This window comes from Ips typographus, linkage group LG4 (genome assembly GCF_016097725.1).
Source record: "Ips typographus isolate SLU linkage group LG4, UJ_Ityp_2.0, whole genome shotgun sequence".
Taxonomy (NCBI): domain Eukaryota; kingdom Metazoa; phylum Arthropoda; class Insecta; order Coleoptera; family Curculionidae; genus Ips; species Ips typographus.
Window position 1 is genome coordinate 3633923 of NC_138425.1, and position 18413 is coordinate 3652335.

At 34.3% G+C, this 18413-nt stretch overlaps 1 protein-coding gene across 3 annotated transcripts in view; it reads right to left on the reverse strand.

Annotated features, from left to right (window-relative positions):
- The window catches only part of Nlg4 (Neuroligin 4), a 204534-nt gene that overhangs the window by 20685 nt on the left and 165436 nt on the right, over nt 1–18413 (reverse strand). For all 3 annotated transcript variants that reach the window (XM_081976990.1, XM_081976989.1, XM_081976991.1), the window contains 2 exons: nt 1629–1775; nt 36–292 (listed from right to left, as the gene is read on the reverse strand). In XM_081976990.1, the coding sequence (XP_081833116.1) occupies nt 36–292; nt 1629–1775 (404 nt within the window). The remainder of the gene's footprint in view (nt 1–35; nt 293–1628; nt 1776–18413) is intronic.

Here is an 18413-nt window from a genome sequence, read left to right on the forward strand (position 1 = left end):
CAAAGTTGGGTTTATTTTAACTTGTAAAAACTTACCAAAGCCCAGGAGGATAAAGCCGACCCGGACAGCAAAATTGCCCGGTGAAAGAGGCCTTGCACAACGGTTGGGGAGATCATAAGAAAATTAATGCAGGCTGCTCCTGACCCGTGCCCTGCTAAGGTTACATTGGTGGGGTCGCCCCCGAACAAGGCTATGTTCTGTTGGATCCAGTGCAAGGCCGCAATTTGGTCCATAAGGCCGTAATTGGCAACTCTTGCTTTTAAATGGGGAGCAGGATTTGCGTTTAAAAATCCTGAAAATAACCGAAAGTCAGTTAGTCCAACAGTAACATTTTGTTGCTTAGAACACTTTTCTGAACAGGAATAATTCCTATTTAAAGTCCTACTCGCAGTATATAAATCAAATTGTTATTCAGTTTTGTTCTATGCGATAAGAAAGAATAATAGAAAAAACACTGAACCCTTCTTAGAGTATATAATTTGATTATGCACAGACGAATAAAAAACGGAATGTATCGTTCACTCAACTCTGGATATGCAAAATCATGGAGAGCGGAAAGATCCTTTCTGATTTTATTACAAATAACTCGATAAACGTACTAGATCCGAAAAAAATACACGAGACAAGAAAAAAACATTTTTATATTCTATCATGATATTCTGATTTTAACGAAAGATATAACAGGGGTGCAGTGGAATAAGCTATAGCTTGAACAAAATATACTACAAAGAAATTGGCTTGGAACGTTTAATGTATTCTTGTACAGGAAAAAAAAAGGAAATATTACAAAACTCCTAGAAAATACTCAAAACCAGAAAGTAAGTACTTTTCAAAGTTTACTTAGTTTACTTACTTTCCTACAGTGTGTTTATAATCCAGAAATAAACTAAATTTTTGTATAAAATTCATCTAGAAGAATTATAGCTATACTTGTATCATAGTCACAATTTTAAACGAAAAAATATTCTCATATTTTCAGGAATATTCTCAAGGAACAATGACAAGAAACTAAAGAGAATAAGATTATTAAAATTTGTCTCTACACTCTAGTTCGAACTTTAACACAGCAATTATAAAAGGTAATGTCAGGATAAACTGCATTGATATGCTGAAAATCAACGATGGAAAAAATTAATTGCTGTACTTTCATTGAAAATATCAAAGTCACAACACTGTAAAAACAGGAAACTGTAGGGAGAAAGTATTGATAAAATATGACAGACTTAAACTAGAGGCAATTCTTTTGATAATTTATCTTCTTTGTTCCAAGATGTTGGTCTTTACAACATTTACCTTAGTTCATTCAACACGATTGTGCTAAGAGATACTTAATAATCTGCAGAATTTTAAGAAATGCATCAACAAAAAAACTAACAACCATTAATTTGTATGTTAAACCCAAACTTTTTGGCATTATTGATATGAAAGTGAAAAGGAGATCATGGACAAGAATGTCCCTTAAAACGTTTACCAACATACATATAAATTCACGTATTCATGTAATGTTGTACGGTATAGACGATCGGTAATAGAATCACTCAAGTTATGGCTTATAATAAATGGACTATATGGATGCATTTCCCGTTTTCACAGTCAGAGTAACTGAATATAACCAAAATTGTGCTTACCTAAAATTCCCAGTCTATAGTTTAGAGTAATTACTACTAAATCTGAGTAGGAGGCTAAAACGCTTCCATCATACGGATTGCCCGAATTCCACTCAAATGATTCACCATGTATGTAGACTATCACAGGATGACGGCTCTCTCCTGAAACTAAGTAAAGTGAGACGATGATTAGTCAGCTGCGATAGAGATTTTAATAATAAGAGAGCTGTGGAGCATGTTACCGAATTAATTCCCGGTTTACTTTTCGTTTGTACGAATAACTTTTCTGGAATCGGCGCAGCAGAAAATTAAACTTGGAAAGTTTCTAATCGTTCGCTGAAGGTTTTGAAAGTAATGAAGGTAATCGGAATTAAGTTGGTAGTTGGGACGGATTTTCTTTGTTAAACGATATAGGTCGCGCGTTTTCGACTTGGCAACCGTCGTTGTTTATAAATGTCTCGTTAAGCCGAATTGAAGTTCCCTTATGTGACCCTAAGGTCCAATTCTAGCAATTACAACTGAGCAATTTAAAATCCAATTTAAAAGCCATTAATCGCAAATTGAGGTTTATTTGCAAAATTCCCCGAACTGCAAATTACTTTGATCTCGCGACGGCCTACTTGCTAATCCTTTTGGGAAAATTAGCTCTCAAGAGAACGCTCCATATGTGTCACCCCAGTCTCTTTAAGTTGCCGCTTAAAAAGTGACTGGAATATGTAAAGAGTTTCAGCAGCGGCAGAAACCTCGTTTTTAGTGGATCTGCGTCGCTTTAATATTGTTGATAGATCGTCTGACGCCAATCACCATCAAATTGTCTCCACTGACAAATAACCGCTACAGAGGACGTTCGTTGTTCGTTAAATAGAAACTTTGTTGCGGTTATTGCGGTCATGCTGCGGAGAGCGGACACTGGATACCATTTTCTTTTTTATTGTAGTTTTAGTTTTTAAAATAGCGTTATTTCTTGTATATATTGATCGAATAGCTATCTGGCAAAAATAAACTATAAAGTTACATCGCTATAGCAAAATTAAGTGCGTCAGCGCTCCTAACCTCTTCTATCATCTATTTTGCCCTGCAAGATTAGTTGGATAAGTTGATAATTCTCATTACGCATCACATCCCCAAGGTATGCCATTTTCCTCACTTTTACTTTTGATCACGTTGTTATTTGTGACATGTTAAGTGTATGAGATCCTGAGCATGCGGTGATAGCACCACATTTCAAAGGCTTCTAATCGTTTAAATGTAGCATCTGTCAAAACCTAGGCTTCCACTCCAAATAGAACCGTGGTGATCTGTGTGCTTATAGCAATATTCAGGTGAATGTTACATAAGACCTTTCTAAGGCGGATAAAAACAGATCTGGCTTTTTCTCTCTGATCTCCTCCTTAAACTGGTGATACTGCGCCTCATCGTATTTAATAACTATAAGTGTAAGCCTCATATATGTATGAGGCACCTCACATACCTTCACCAGTCGGTCTATTAATTCCTATAGTCCCTCAGCACTATCTGGTATAGGAACTGTATCGTCCGCATACCTTAAATTATTGATGGTCCCTCCATTGATGTTAATGCCTTCTTTGGTTTCACTGAGCGCTTCTCTAAACATTATTTCGGAATACGTGTTAAACGAAATTGATTTTGACAGTAAGCACCCCTGACATACTTCAATGTAAATAAGGATTCGTTGTCTATACGCACAGTGGCTCTCTGGTGTTAATTCAGATTAGTTATGAGACACGTCTCTTTGATCCAATTCCATTAATATCTCAAATAATTTGTAGTGTTGCACCTTATCAAACAAGTTTACGTCCCTGTCTGCTCTGTATTAAACTCGTCAACCTTATAATTCGTTAGTCAAAGCACCTAGTACACTTACTTTCTTAGGAATGCGAATAAACGTGGAAACCAGCCAGTTTCTTAGCAATTCTCCCGTTTCATATATATTATTGAGTAGTCTTGTTAATGATTTAAGTTAGGTGCCTCTCCCAAAAGTGTTCGCCTGAGCATTGTCCGGTCCAGTTGTTGCGTGTGTTACTTCGAGAGTTATAAGCTCTCCCAAGTATTCTCTCCAACTTTACAGCATTCTTTCATTGTCAGTTATATGACTACCTTGATTGTCCAAGACCAAGTAAGTTACTGCGGCTTGAGGTAGTTCCTCCTGCCAGACTCTTGATTTTCTTGTGCCGTTTGAAAGTATTATGCTTTTCTTCCACAGTTTCAATCTCTCTACATTCATTCTGTAGCCATTGCTCCTTTGCTTCTGTGATCTGTTTGTTAATTTTGTTGTTTTCTTTCTTGTACGCCCTTTCCCACTTACTGCTGTGTTTCCGTTGTTCCTCCATAGAATCCAATATTTCTTCTGTCTACAAGAATGCAGACATTTTTTATTTTGCTCCAGGTATTATCTAGATCCATGTCTTCATAATTTAGATGCAGTGATATGTTGTCAATATTGTTGTTTAGTTCCTTTTTAACTTCCGTTATTGTGGTTTTGTTCTTTAAACTTTTTGAGGTTTTCTTTTTCGAATTCTCTTCATATATAACTTTATCTTGCTAAGCAGAAGATAATGGTCTGAAGGGATATTCGCTCTTGGATTTCTTCCACTCTTTTTTTCCTTGGAAATTGGCGAATTGAGAGAGACATTTGACAAAATGTCAATTGTCAATGTTCTTCTGTTCGTAGCACGATTTTTCTATGGCCTGTTTTAATTATTCTATCACACCTATATAAAATGCACAAAACAAACAATAAGTTGTTTTATCAAGCGAAGCGAAATTTGTAAAAATATTTTTTTTACCTGAAAATTTCCCCTTTTTAATGAAAATGTGTTACTTTTTTCCTCGTAAACTCGTCCAAAAGAATTTTAATAACGCAAATTGAATTTCAATTTAATTTTGAATTAAATGTTTTTTTTGTTTGTTATTTTTAATTTTGGCTTTTGCTTCAGGTTGCAATATTTATACGTAAAGTAGTAACTTTTAGCATACAATAAACTACTGTTAATTATGTAGTATAGTTTGTGGTTCAACTGGTGGAATTTTAACCAGTCTCTTAACTAATATTGTTTTGATTTTAGCAGAACAATGTGAAATATGAATCTTGTAAAAAAATGTCTGCTATGTTTTAGGTAGCCATTAATATACCAGGTACCCAAAGTTTGAGCAAAAAATTGGTTATCTAGACAAAGAAATCATAAATTTGGTTTGTTACTCAAATTTAGGACAACTAATGAACTATATAGAAATTAAACAGATCCACCTGTACCTACGAATACGTGCGTGTAGTGTCTGATGTAATCTATAATAATTTAGAAAAAACCAAACAAGCCATAATTAAACTCTTTTGAATTGCTATCATTACCACCTACTGCCAACTTGTTAAAGCAGATGGTTGAGCGCAAATATGAAACCGGGTATTTGTACATATTGAGCTTTTCTGATAACTATTAGTTATCAATAACGTTAATTATTAATTAACTATACGTTTCATAAAATTGGAATACAATTATCGTTATTAATTAAATATAGAGTGTAACGTATTAAAAATGAAGTAAGTATAGCAGTGCTTTCTATACTGTTGAAATTCTAACTGGGCCTGTTTAAATTCAGTTTTAGATAAAACTGAAATTATTAACGCTACTGGTAATTATTTATATAACTTCCATTCAACAGTTTATTAGAAATATCTAACGGGCAATAAAATAAATTCGTAAAGTGAGATAAGTAATGTTTAAAAGGTTTGAAAATGGAACGCATATACATAATTTAAATACATTTATTTAAATGCAACCCCAAATACTACAATTTTCTAATAATCATATAGTAAATTCACTGTGCATCATGATTTATACAAAGTTTGCACCATTTAATTTCCAAGTGCTAGTTTTAAAACATATAATAATAACAACAAATGACACTGAATTTTACTACAAAAGATTCATACTAGTTTAACAGACATTGTACTGAAGGTATCTGATGTCTGTTATTAAAATCTCACTTGAAAAACTATAAACATATTAATTACGATTCTTACACTTCACTTGTATTTGTTATTTGTCAGTAGTTTAGGACAACTAGACAGAATAATATCAATAAGTGTTAATAATAATGAAAGTTAATCCCTGGTTGTTCCTAATTTATCATCTGATCCAGTGCACTAAATGTGCCAAGTTGCAACTGATTCATTGATCGTGTTGCAATTTATTCAACACTCGTTTGTCATTCTAGTGACAAATGCACTCTTTCATCTCTTTCTTTAGTCGTTAGCTTCATGTTTGAAGCGTCGTGATCCTATGTTTGTCTGATGTTGTGTTTTTTGCAGTTTTCCTCCATTCCTCTCTATCTGACGTGCTTCTAATGCTGTCCTGGAAAAATGTTCCTGTAAACTGCTTCACCTTCTTTGGAGAACGTTCTCTAGTTCGTGTTTCCTCTACTTTCCCTTGAACCATAAGTTTTCCTCCTGCTGACATGTCCAAAATACTTGAGAATCAGTTGTTTGATTCTAGTTGACAATCTTGGATGTTAAGTTCTTAAGGATACGTTGATTCCACGGGCTGTCCAGGAAATCCGCAGTAGTCTTCTCCAGACCCACATTTCAAACGCATCCAACTTGGTGATGTCTGTGGCTTTTAAGGTCCAGGATTCTGCTGCATATAGCGCATTCATAGAAACGGGAAATTTTCATCCAATCAGACCAGTTTACTACTGGCAAAAGTGTTATTGACATCAAACAAATCCCGGTTTTTTATCGCGATAAAAATTAATCAAAATGAGTTTAAATAATGGTTTAGATCGATTTGGTACAAAATCACATGAAGAAATACGAGCATTGCATAAACTGTTGATCGCTAATTCAATTGTAGGACATACTGTACTCCGATAGAGTCAAGTTTTCTTTTACTACCTTCCTTTATTTAAAAAGGAAAACTACTAAAATATCTCGATGTTGTATTGTAATATACCAGAAAACTTTCCTAAAAATTGGAATACGAAAACAATTCTTACGCCAGCGATGCATTATACCGCCTGAATAATTTATAATAAAAAGTATGCCGATAGCGTGAACGTTTTTAAAATGCAGAAAGCAATGTCGTATACAAGAAACACACGGCCGTATTATATTAAGTTTATTTTTTGTCGAGTAACGTATATATTTTTTAATCAGGCCCGTAATATTGGCGTGGCAAATGTGAACTGCAAAATTGCTCTGTTTTAACAAGGGTCGCTTTACCCTCGCCAAATAAAAATTAGGATTTTTTGCGGTTGAACCGGAAGCATTTGCGTAAAATATTCAGATCCAGATTTTAGGGGCCCTCCGGAAATTTGGGATCGGCAGAAAAAAAACCTTTGCAAATTAGCTAACCGGTAAAGACTTAATTTTACTCAGTAATTGATTGATAAACAACGTCTGTTTAGATTATCTTTTATACGTAATTGATTCTGCCAACGGGGCAGTAAAACATCCCCTTCTATTTGTTTCTGTTGCTACTCTTCCTGGGTCAATTCAATTATTTGTTTGCCACCTGGCTAGATTTTGTTTGTACTGATCAAATATTCTTCTTTTAATTTTGTCCTTATTATACTACTTCTCCTAAAATAAAGTGAAAACTATTAACAATTTATGAACTTAAGAAGTAGGCGCTCAGTTGTTAATGATTTTATTTTAAAATTGGATCGAGCAACTTGGAAAAGTTACTAAAATTTTCTCTGTGGTGTTCTGTAAAAGGTAATATCCACGTTGATACAAACTGCTCTAGATATCTATTTATATTATGTGATATCTAGAGCAGTTTGTATCAATGTGGATATTACCTGTTACAGAACACCAAATCCTCAAAAATCTCAGGCCCAGGCTAGTAATAGAAGAAACTAGTAGTAAGCAAAATGGATCTGAGAGTAGTGCTGTGCTTGATAAAGATATACTTCAAATACTTTGCATGTACTAAGCCTGCAGGCTTCTACCAATGGTTTCTTGAAACAGGATTCTTTTAAGCTCGTCGAGAAAATATGCAAAGCTTTAAAGTTTGAAAATGTCAGATCTAGCAGTGAAACTGCATAAATCGAAGATAAATGCTTTTATGACTGGAAAACTAGTGTTGGTTTTTGGTAGAAAAAAGTTTATATGATTTAAGTCAACCAGTAATAATACAATAAAATTAGCATATAATACAGAAAACGCAACTAAAAGACTGAATGCGAGTAGACAATGAAAATCAGGTTATTAGAATTTGGCACAACATTCTGAAAGATCGGTTAATGTTTAAGTATGTTAAACTCAATGAGGAGATTTTCTTAGGTCTGTTAATTACGTACTTTCTGGAGTTCATTATAGTGAAAGTCACTAAATAGATTTACTGAGCCAAGGGCAGGTACTCGGTTATGTAACTTCTAAAATTAGCCTTTTAAAAACTAGTTACATAAAAAGCTAAATAACTTTTGAAATTCCATAGTTGAATAATGTTCTCAAATTACTAAAACCAGCCTAAACAGAAGATTAATAAGTTTCCGAAAGCTATAAAGCAGTTGACAGTCTATTTGTTTAATTTCCATATACGAGTGCAATTTGCCACCTGGGCGTGTACAAACTTTATCGGAGCTCACAATAATAGAGCAGGTGAAGGGAAAAGTTTCTTAATAGCTGCTTCAATTATAGCGAACACATTGCAGTAAATGGGAACAAATTTAAACTCCATGAATATTGAGTGCAATGTAAAGTAAGTATATTAAACTTACAATAAAAATTTAACTTTCTGCATTAGTTTTTTTTACATTTTTGCTAATGGCGCTTACAATTTGATTTGGAACATTCTAAACATTTACAGCAAGTGTCTTGTCATAAAATCAAAGTGAGTCGTCATTAAGATTTGCTTTGTATTATTTGAGAAATCCAAGATATGCTGTCCTCAGCTAAATGTTGCACAATTTCATGTTTTTCCTTCATATACAGGGTGCAACTTACAAGATAATTGTGGCACAGTCTTAGAAGTTTCTGACTGTGGTAAGCATAAATTAGAGGGTGTTTGCAGTTTTTACAAAGAAAAGTTGAGCCAACTTTCACTTCAATTTTCCTTGAACACTTTTGTAAACTTGACTAAACTTATATAACTTGTAACTTTCATTAAATTGACTGTGAATTTGGTCAGTGTGCACATATGCAGACTTTGTTTGATTATCTTATTTACCTTCCAAGTGTGCCTTATCTCATTTATTAACGCACCTCTTTAGTAAAACATTAACTGAATGTTATATGTAAGTGTAGAGTATCCTAATTTCAAGAGCAAAATAGTTGGGTTCTGGTTCTGAAAACTAAAACTACACTTTTTCACTTATTCACACATTATTTGAACAATTCTTAATTTGGGTAACTTTTCAGCGATTCTTCATTCCTGAACATCCAATTTTAACTAGTAAAAAACTAATAACTTACAGACTACATATCATTTTTAAAGTTTAACATATTTTACCGTTAAAATTTAGCTTCAGTTATCAGCACCAATATTTGTTCTTTAATCTAACTCAATGTTACTTTAAAGTGGATTACTTAATTCAAAACCATTTAATTGTTACACTCTGTGATTCATGTAATGTTAATGTGTCAGCTTAAAAAACATAATTCTAAAGCTGCAAAATGGAGCAAATTAGATTATACGGGAAATCATAGAAATTAATGTTGGAAACTAAGCTCCCGGCTTAGCATTCATATGGAATACATTCATCATAATTTCCAGGACATATCAAGTAAAACGCAGCTCTATTTATTATTGCTATAAACATTTTAAATCTAGCAGGCGGCAGAAAAACATAACCATCCACGGAGAACCGAGGAGATCTTTCTCGTAATTTGTAAAAAGGCCGCATCTAGCAAAATATAGCTTTATTTATGTTGCGAGAGAAATTTCGTATTTAGTTTTAGGCAAAACGACCAAAAATATCAGTCGAGAGTATGTGAAAGCTGCAGCCTTTTGTTTCAGTGAGATGAAAAAATTTGATTTTATTTTTGCTAACTTACCGTTACTATTCCACAAGTATAATATTAAATAACGTACAAACGGTTGCCTATTTACGCCTACTCAAATATTGTTGACGATCAATATAAACTGTAATTTGGGATTACACGAATTCCTGACTGGTTTAACTCAGTTCAGGAATTTTATATGCCACAACAATGTAGGAGTTTTTTGGTCAATATTTACCTGTATAAATAAAGCATTTTCTTTTAATACAGTTTTAGTCAAAATGTGGGTAATTTTATTGGAATGTGGAGCAAATAGCTGAATACAGAAGTTAAAAAAGTGTCTATCTACTGTTAAGCAATGTTACCAATTTGTGAGTGGCTCCATAAACCATTCACCTGCATTACGAGTGGCTTGAACATTAATGATTTGATTTTCCTTGCGATTAATATATTTATTTCCATGAAGAAGTAATAAGAGAATATGAAAATGTGAACTTTGTCTGCCATCTTTCTTTGGATTCTATTACATCGGCAGGAGTACATCTTCTGGTCAGCAAGTTACATTCCAACTTTAGAATCAGAAGTTTGGTGAACACCAATATCTTCTTCTACTCCTCGTTGAAACCTAAGATTACCTACATATCTCAAAAATATCTTCATTTAATCAGTGTAACACATAGCACCACTTCTTGTTTCTTCAGATTATACATCCAATAAGTTTGAATCGGACTTTCATAGCCACTCGACATTTGCTTTACTAAATCGATACAACGCTTTAAATTCACGATCACACGTACTTTTTCTAGGTTTATAATATTTTTTTTAAGCCAAATTAAGCACTGGTGACTATCACACTTATATAGATAGAGATTATCATCCTAAAAAACATTTTTATTTATGTCAAAAAAGAGAATATACTCACAACCAATTGTACCTACTCAAACGTAAGTATAAACTAAATGCTAACTTTTGTTCATAAGGCCCTTTTGTTTAATAAGACTTTAGAAAATTATATTGTAAATGTAGATTCTAGTAACACTGAAATGGAAGAGTGTTGAGGCAAAATACTATTTCAGCAAAGCATCACCATAGAGAAATTATTGTCAAACCTGGAAGGAGTGATTGAGCCTTAATGTAGAAAGTCGAGCATTTTCACAAATATCTGTGTAAAGCCCAGTTTGAGCTAAAGACAGATAGCTTTGTTTGGGTTATTGATTCTGAACTGTTTCGAATATGGGGGACAGCAATACTTATCAGATCGAGAACAGTTCCTGAACGGTAGAAAATCCACAGAAGACAACAAAGAAACCTTTGACTCAAAGCTGAAATCAAACATAAAGATGAACGGACTGCATTCACAAAACCACTGAAAATTACCTTCCTCAAAGACTGTTGAACATAGCAGTTCTAGACTTATACAGAGAAGAGTGGGACAACTGACGCAAACTGCATTAATATTATGACAGACATTTGGGAACTATCTATGAATGTTACAAGTGACACTATGATTTACATAATGGTTAAGACAAGGGATTCATGGCAGATGGCATGATTCATAAATAGTATTATTTTAAAAAAGGAAGATGACGAGAAAAAAAGTAATAATCAACTATCCCAAGCAAGACTTGGCCCTTGAAAGGAAAATAAAATTGTAAACACAATTATGTGTTACAGAGAAGGTGACACCTTGTAAATGATAGAGAAGAATTTCCTTTACTGTAAATGCATGCAATCGATTCGACAAGACTCACTTCGGCTTTCCTCTTTTAGCAATCACGTAAAACAGATCAAATGACATTTCCATGTATAGATCTTTCACGCCGGAAGCTTTTTCTCCTATGGATACAAAGAACGAGGCAAAATAGTAATAAACATATCCTGATAAATTCAAACGGTGGGATTTATATTGCCGTGCGTCGCTACGGCGAAGAAAGAAAATTGAAAGAAAATGCATAACGCAAACGGGAAGGAAGTAGCGGAAGTACACAGTAAACAATTTTCAGTTGAATACTGCAACCTAAATTGTAACAGGTCGTGTTTAGTGTAAGTTCCTTTGTTATAACATTATTAATAAGCTCGCTTGTCGACAGTGGCGGGATAGTAGCAAGTACTGAAATTTGTAATTCAAATGAAACTTTTATGAAGATCAAAGGAAAAAGTCGTGTACTCTTAGGATGGACTATTAAAAGTTAACTTTTCGTTGAGAATTTGTTTGGGCAGGCCTTCCGGTAATACGTTTCATGGCATAATGAATTACAAGTTTTTCCTTCTAGTGAAAAAGCTGAAACTAAATGTTTTACACTGAGAAACTATATTGTTCTACCGTATCAATTTTCCGTACTTTTACATTAATTAAGTCGGTAAGAATGTAAAAAACTAATTTTCGTTGATTCTGTGTTCAGAGTTACACCGCTTTGTGCGTTTGATTTCTATAACCACACTTGCTGAACTTGCACTAGCATTTACTGAGAATTTCTTTTCACTTTACGGCTCATTTAAATGAGGACTAACAATTCCTCTGTGGTATTTGTGGTGAACTAATTGTTTGAGGCAATTTCAACAAAAATATCGATTTGGAGGAGGGCAGAAGGCATTCTAAAATTATCTGGGAAAAGGCAAAGTTTAATAACTAGTATTATACCGAGGGTGTTGTGCTTATGAGAATGTTAAGAGAGGTCTGTCCATAATGTAATAAGCAGAGAAAGGGTAGATCCGTAATTATTAAGGTCATTCGCTATGGCACAGTCTACAGTTATCCAGTCTGTCTGTAAAAATCTAATTTCACCAAAATAACAAAGTAAATTTATCATATCTGTCCGGTTTGTTTTTTTTCCAGCAATTTAATCATCCTAATTAGCTGAATATAATATTTTAGAAAAATGTTACGTTTTACTAATACAGGTGATGAAATACGATGGCTCTGAGCGGGCATATACATTTTTTTCTGGCAATTCGGTTCTAGTCAGATAGTTTCTGACATTGCCAGATTGTTTATGAAAATAGTCAGATAGGTTCTGGTATTGCTAAGATTGTAGGTAGTTTCTGACAATGCCAGACCGCATCTCACATTGCCAGATTGTTTATGAATATTGTCAGATAGTTTCTGACACATCCAGGTTGTTTCCGAAAATTGCCAGATAGTTTCTGGTGTTGCCAGCTAGTTTCTGACAGATTCTTTCTAGCAATATCAGAATGCTTCTGGCGGTGTCAATACTAGATAGCTTCTGATATTGCTAGATTGATTTTAGAAATTGTCAGACCGGACAGTCTTCTGGCAATGTCAGATTGCTTCTCCTTCAATACCAGGGTGCGTATTCTTTAAACCTATAAGAAGACCTATAGAATGTGACAGGAACCGCCATTGTCAGCTTCTTCTGTCCCATTCTATCAACACTTCTCTTGAGAATTCCGTTTTCTCCTGCTTCCCAGAATAGGCCCCCACATAGTTTCCTGCTTTGACAGATAGTTTCTGGCGTTGCCAGATAATTTCTGGCATTGTCATATAGTCAGATTGCGTCTGGCAATATCAGCTTGTTTCTGGCGGTAGCAAATAGTTTTTGGGATGGCAACATAGTTACCGACAATGCCAGAAAGCTTCTGGCAATTTTCAGATTGCTTCTGGCGGTTCAAATCAATTTCTGGTTTGCCAGAGAGTTTCTGCTGTTGTCAATAGTTTTTAGCATTGCCAGATAGTTTCTGACAATGTCAGGTGGTAATTTCTGGTAATTGTGATTGTTTCAGACAATGTGAGCTTGCTTCTGGTTACCAGAGAATTTTTAGCATTGTCAGATAAAAAGAAGTTATTGGATATTTTCATCAAGAAACTTCTAGAAATTAGTTGAGAACCGAGTTGCTTATGTAGCTAAATAGTCTCAATTCAGAGAAACCCAGAAAAACTAAGTTTGTTTATATGTATTATCTGGCATTGCCAGAAATTATATGGTATCACAGAACTATTTGACAATCTCTATGAAAAATAGTCTATTCTAATCACCGAATTAGCTATTTACCAGTAATAGTTTATAATTTATAAGCTTTTAAGACATTGTTTAAATATGTATCAAAATTACTTTCCACAAATTGGCTCGTATAAAAGCGCTTAAGCCTGGATTCCTAAAACAACACGAAAACAAACCTCAGAATCCGAAATCCGTAGGGTAACTTTTGATTTAAGATTTCCTTGGCCTGAGTCGGATTAAGTTAAGCCGCATTTATTAGGGTATTTTCGTAGCCTGTGCGGTAAGCAAAATACCTATATTTATAAAAGTAACCAGTCCATTTGCTTACATTGCATTGCACTGGAGTAGTCGTGTACTTGCAAATTACAGAGCTCTCGTATAATGTACAACAAAGGATTTACTTAATCTTGGAGAGTCCTAAATCAAGATTTGCCTTAAAGTATGTCACGGTTATTTAGATAGATCTTGGCTGATGCAAGTATAGAGACGTGCCTCTTTATGTTTTAGAGTGCACTAAGACTTTCGCTTTGAGCTGGATCTTTGTATTATTTACAACTTTGCATTCGTTTGAAACTTTCTTTAAATACAATGAAAAACTTTTTCACCTGTTGTGTGTTATGTGAATTTAATTACATGCTATTTTAATAAATGTTTTGGCAACAGCGCAAACATGCATAGCAGTTTTGTTTACTTTCCTTTCATAAGTAGAGTCTCCGGTCTTAATTTGCATTCCTTCTTCGCAACAAAATTTGATTTATACCACCTTGGAGGTTTAAATAAAGTCTATAAACTTATACACGCGAATGTTGAATTAAGTATCGTTTGCTAGTAGAAAAATATATTTTTTTGCAAAACTTTGATATGCGTGGTATCGTGATTTGTTGACTTGTTACACGCACCTGGCATAGTTCAAAAAAACTGTTTGAAGTTGTGTGATATATTTCCTTTGAATGATGTTCAAGTATATTAATTACTATAATCCCGCAAAATTGGACAAGATACACAGTAAAATAATTTGTATTTGCGAGACATACCCTTTACTCAATTATTCATAATTTGTTGGGATGGATCTGAATTTGGTAAAATTGAGACAGAAGAGTCATTAGGATGTGAAAAATGCTTAAATTTTATCTTCTTCTTCTTCCTCGTCAACCATCATCAGTCCTGAACAAAGGCTTCTTTCATTTGTTTCCGAGCTGTTCTGTCTTTTGGTACCATCTTCTGCCTGCTATTCTTTTAACATCATCAAATCATCTTCTCTGTGAGTTGCCGAAGTTGACTCTTCTCTGTTTACTGTGGTATCTATAGTCTACAAGCTTTGATTCCCATCTGTCCACACTTAGTCTGGCTCTTAGTTAAGGTCCTGGATATCTGAACTAATAAGCACTATGTCATCGGATAAGCGTAAATGGTTTAAAAAGGTTCCATCAACGTTTACACTTCCTGTAATTTGTTACTTTTTCGGTTCTCAGGTCTTTTCTAATTTTCACGCGGAATGTAGCGTTTCTGTACATATTCTTAGAAGAGTGGAATACCTTGAATCAACCTTTGCTCTATCCATCGCACGCAGGACAGCCCATGTTTCAACAGAGTCGAATGCCTTATGGAATTCTGTAAAGGCAAAATAAGGTGATATATTATATTCTGTTGTGTTCTCTATAAAAAATTTGAATAGTGTGTAAGTGATCCATAGTGCTTCTCTTTTGAAATTCTGCTTCTCTGGTTGATCTGAGCATCTTAGTCGGTTTGTAAGGATGCTTGTAAATAGCTTATAAATGTGGGTTAGAAGACTAATAGGTCGATCATTTTCAATGTCAGTATTGTCGCTATTTTTAATAAACAGAATAACTTCTGCGTTGTGCCATGTTTCAGGGATATCGCCTTCTTCTTACACGTATGTTCTATAAAATCTCCGCCCATTTTTAGTATTTCACAGATTATTTTGTCTTCGCCAGCTGATTTACGGTTCTACATTGGTCTTTAGTTATTTCAGTAATTTATCCTTAACCAACATTACAAACGGAAACTTTCTGAGTATCAGGATCCAGCACAACAGAGAATAAAATATATATAGTAGTAGAAGTATGATATCAAGAAAGAAGTAGGTTGGAGCTGGTCCAAAAACGGATGGAAGAATGCTAAAAAAGCAAAAGAATACCTTACCATTACGTTTTACTGGATTCATGTGGAAAGTCAGATAAAAAAATCTTTAAGGTTATCTGAAGTGATTATGATATTTAGATACTTTTTAATTTTCCACTTTGGTAGTACAGAAAATTATATTTTATACAAGATAATTCAAGTTCGGTAATCACAGTTGGTTGAACATTAGAGTTAATGTAGACTTGATTTAACAAAAGTAAGAATCACTATTATTAACGTATCCAAATTGAGATTAATGTAAAAAAATGAGTGCCGTAGAAATATATTTATGTTGCCGTCAAAAATAATAAAAGAATCCACATTCAGGAAGGAACTCATTCCGGTTAGTTTCAATTTAGAGACAATTCGCCGGCTACTTTTTCGAACTCGTGTCACGGATGATAAAGCAGCCTCACCACAAACGCGACGGCAGTTTATCACTCCTAAAACTCATATACCTGAGAAATATTGTGGCAATTTTTTGCGTCCGGCCTTAATCTGGATTTACCCACGTAAAATGGTTAATTATTTTGCGGGCGCCGCCCACCTTTAAAATATCGCACTCCTTCATTTTTTCCCATGCAAAATATTGGGTCGCATTATTCAGGACTTAATTTTAAACGACCAGCTTTTATACAGCAAATTAATCAGTGGACTCTAGACTGCCAGCTGGAAATTCACAAGATTATATTGTATTGTCTAAGTATATAATCAACTTGTAGTTAATTTGAGTGTAAACAGCCGATTTTGTTACTGTAATCAGTTTTGAAAAGTTTTACTCTTAATTTATTTTGTATGTGGGTACGATTCAGCCATATACTATATTATCATCCACAAATACATTCAAATGTTATTCTCACTTTCAACTCCTCGATATTCTCTTTAAACTAGTATAACGGCATAAGATCCGGAAATCTGGGGGGCCATTCAATAGGTTTGAGGTGGTCAATGACTTTACCTACCTAGGCTGTAACATATCCAGCAAACGGGACGAGATGAAGGAGATCCAACGAAGAATCAGTAATGCCAATAAAGTATACTACCACATTTTGGCCATAATCAGAACAAGGAATGTCCACAGAAAAACAAAACTGAAACTTTATAAAACAATAATACGCCCAGTGTTATGCTACTGGACTGGACGCTCTCACAAAGAGCGGAAACAATGGTGAACGCATTCGAAAGAAAGATCTTACGCAGAATATATGGACGGGTCCAAGAAAACGAACATTGGAGAATAAGATACAACCATGAGATCTATCAGCTCTTTGCAGAAGCAGACCTGGCAACAACAATAAGATTACAAAGACTTAAATGGAAGGAAAGGGATGGAAGAGTCAAGAGGATTTTCAACCAAAAACTGGAAGGTAGGGTTAGGATTTACGGCTTTTCTGGGTATTTAGCATTGAATAGTCGACATACCATACTTGCTGCTGTGTGTGAATTCTGTTCCCATTTTCAAGCATCATAAATATTTCAGTTCTTTGCGCCAAAGACAAACTCATATTGCTACTTCTCTCATAGATCCTCAAAGTCTAATAAAAATAAATCCAAGTTTCCGGAACCAAAAACATTTCCAAATTGCGCATCTTTGTCCCAATTTATTGCTACAGGATTTTTACTTGTTAAAACCATTACGTTTCCACTTAAATAGCCTATAAATACTTTAGTTGTGTTAAAAGATATACAATATACAGTAAGAAAGTTTTATTATAAATTCGAATCCGTTATGTAAGCACAAGCACCGTCAACAGATTTTAGGTACCTTATTTTTACATTTTTTTAAGATAAGTAGTCTCTTTCTCGGCGAAACTTTCCTAACCGACTAAAAACAAAGCACAAGAACAAATTTTTGATATAGCAAAGTGGTAAAGTAGCGTTTGGAGCACCTTATAAAAAGAAAGAAAATGGTAAAACCGCTCGGCAAAAATAACGTAGGAATATGCGTCGTAAGCACGCAAACTTTTCGACAAAGACATTATAAACTGATGCTTTAGTAGTCTGGTTAGTTTTATGCACTTTGCCTAACTTTTGTTCGCGCTCCAGAACTGCTTTATGCACAATAAATCAATTCAGTCCTTGAAAATTCCTTGTGTTCTTACGCGGAGAGAACATATATAAAGTTTCGGATTTTTCCCAGTAAAAAAGATAGTGGCGAATTCGACAAAGTTTCGATATAAGATATCAATAGTGAACTTAGATGCTGGATAACCTAGTTGGAACACTGTTTTAAAGAAATGGACATTCAGTTACAACCTTAACCTTGTTGGCACTGATGTTGTATAACTTTTGTGCTTAAATTTAATACGGACAACTTTCAGTATATTTGGTTAACAATTTCTGCGAGAGCTAGGATCAGGGCAGAATGCATTTCCGGAAATTCATTAATACACAACAGAAAGAGAATTCGTCATATCAAAATCAATGCTGAGGCATTTCCTCTAACATTGCTGTTACACTACACTACACTGCTGTTTACTAATGTGGTTTTCTTACAGCATACAATTAATAATGAATATTATCTCTGAGCCTACTCATCTCGAAGTTAGAGCAGCTCATGGTTTTGACTTCTTTCTATATGAAGAGTGTTTTGGTTTTATTGGTTTATGCATTAAAACTTGGATTGGAAAAAGTATCATTCCAGGTACTTACAGCTATGTTAAGTTCTCCGGGAAAGGATGCATAGTCTTTCCAAAAAATTGTCACAATAACTAACTTGTGATCTTCTTCTTCTAGCCGTAT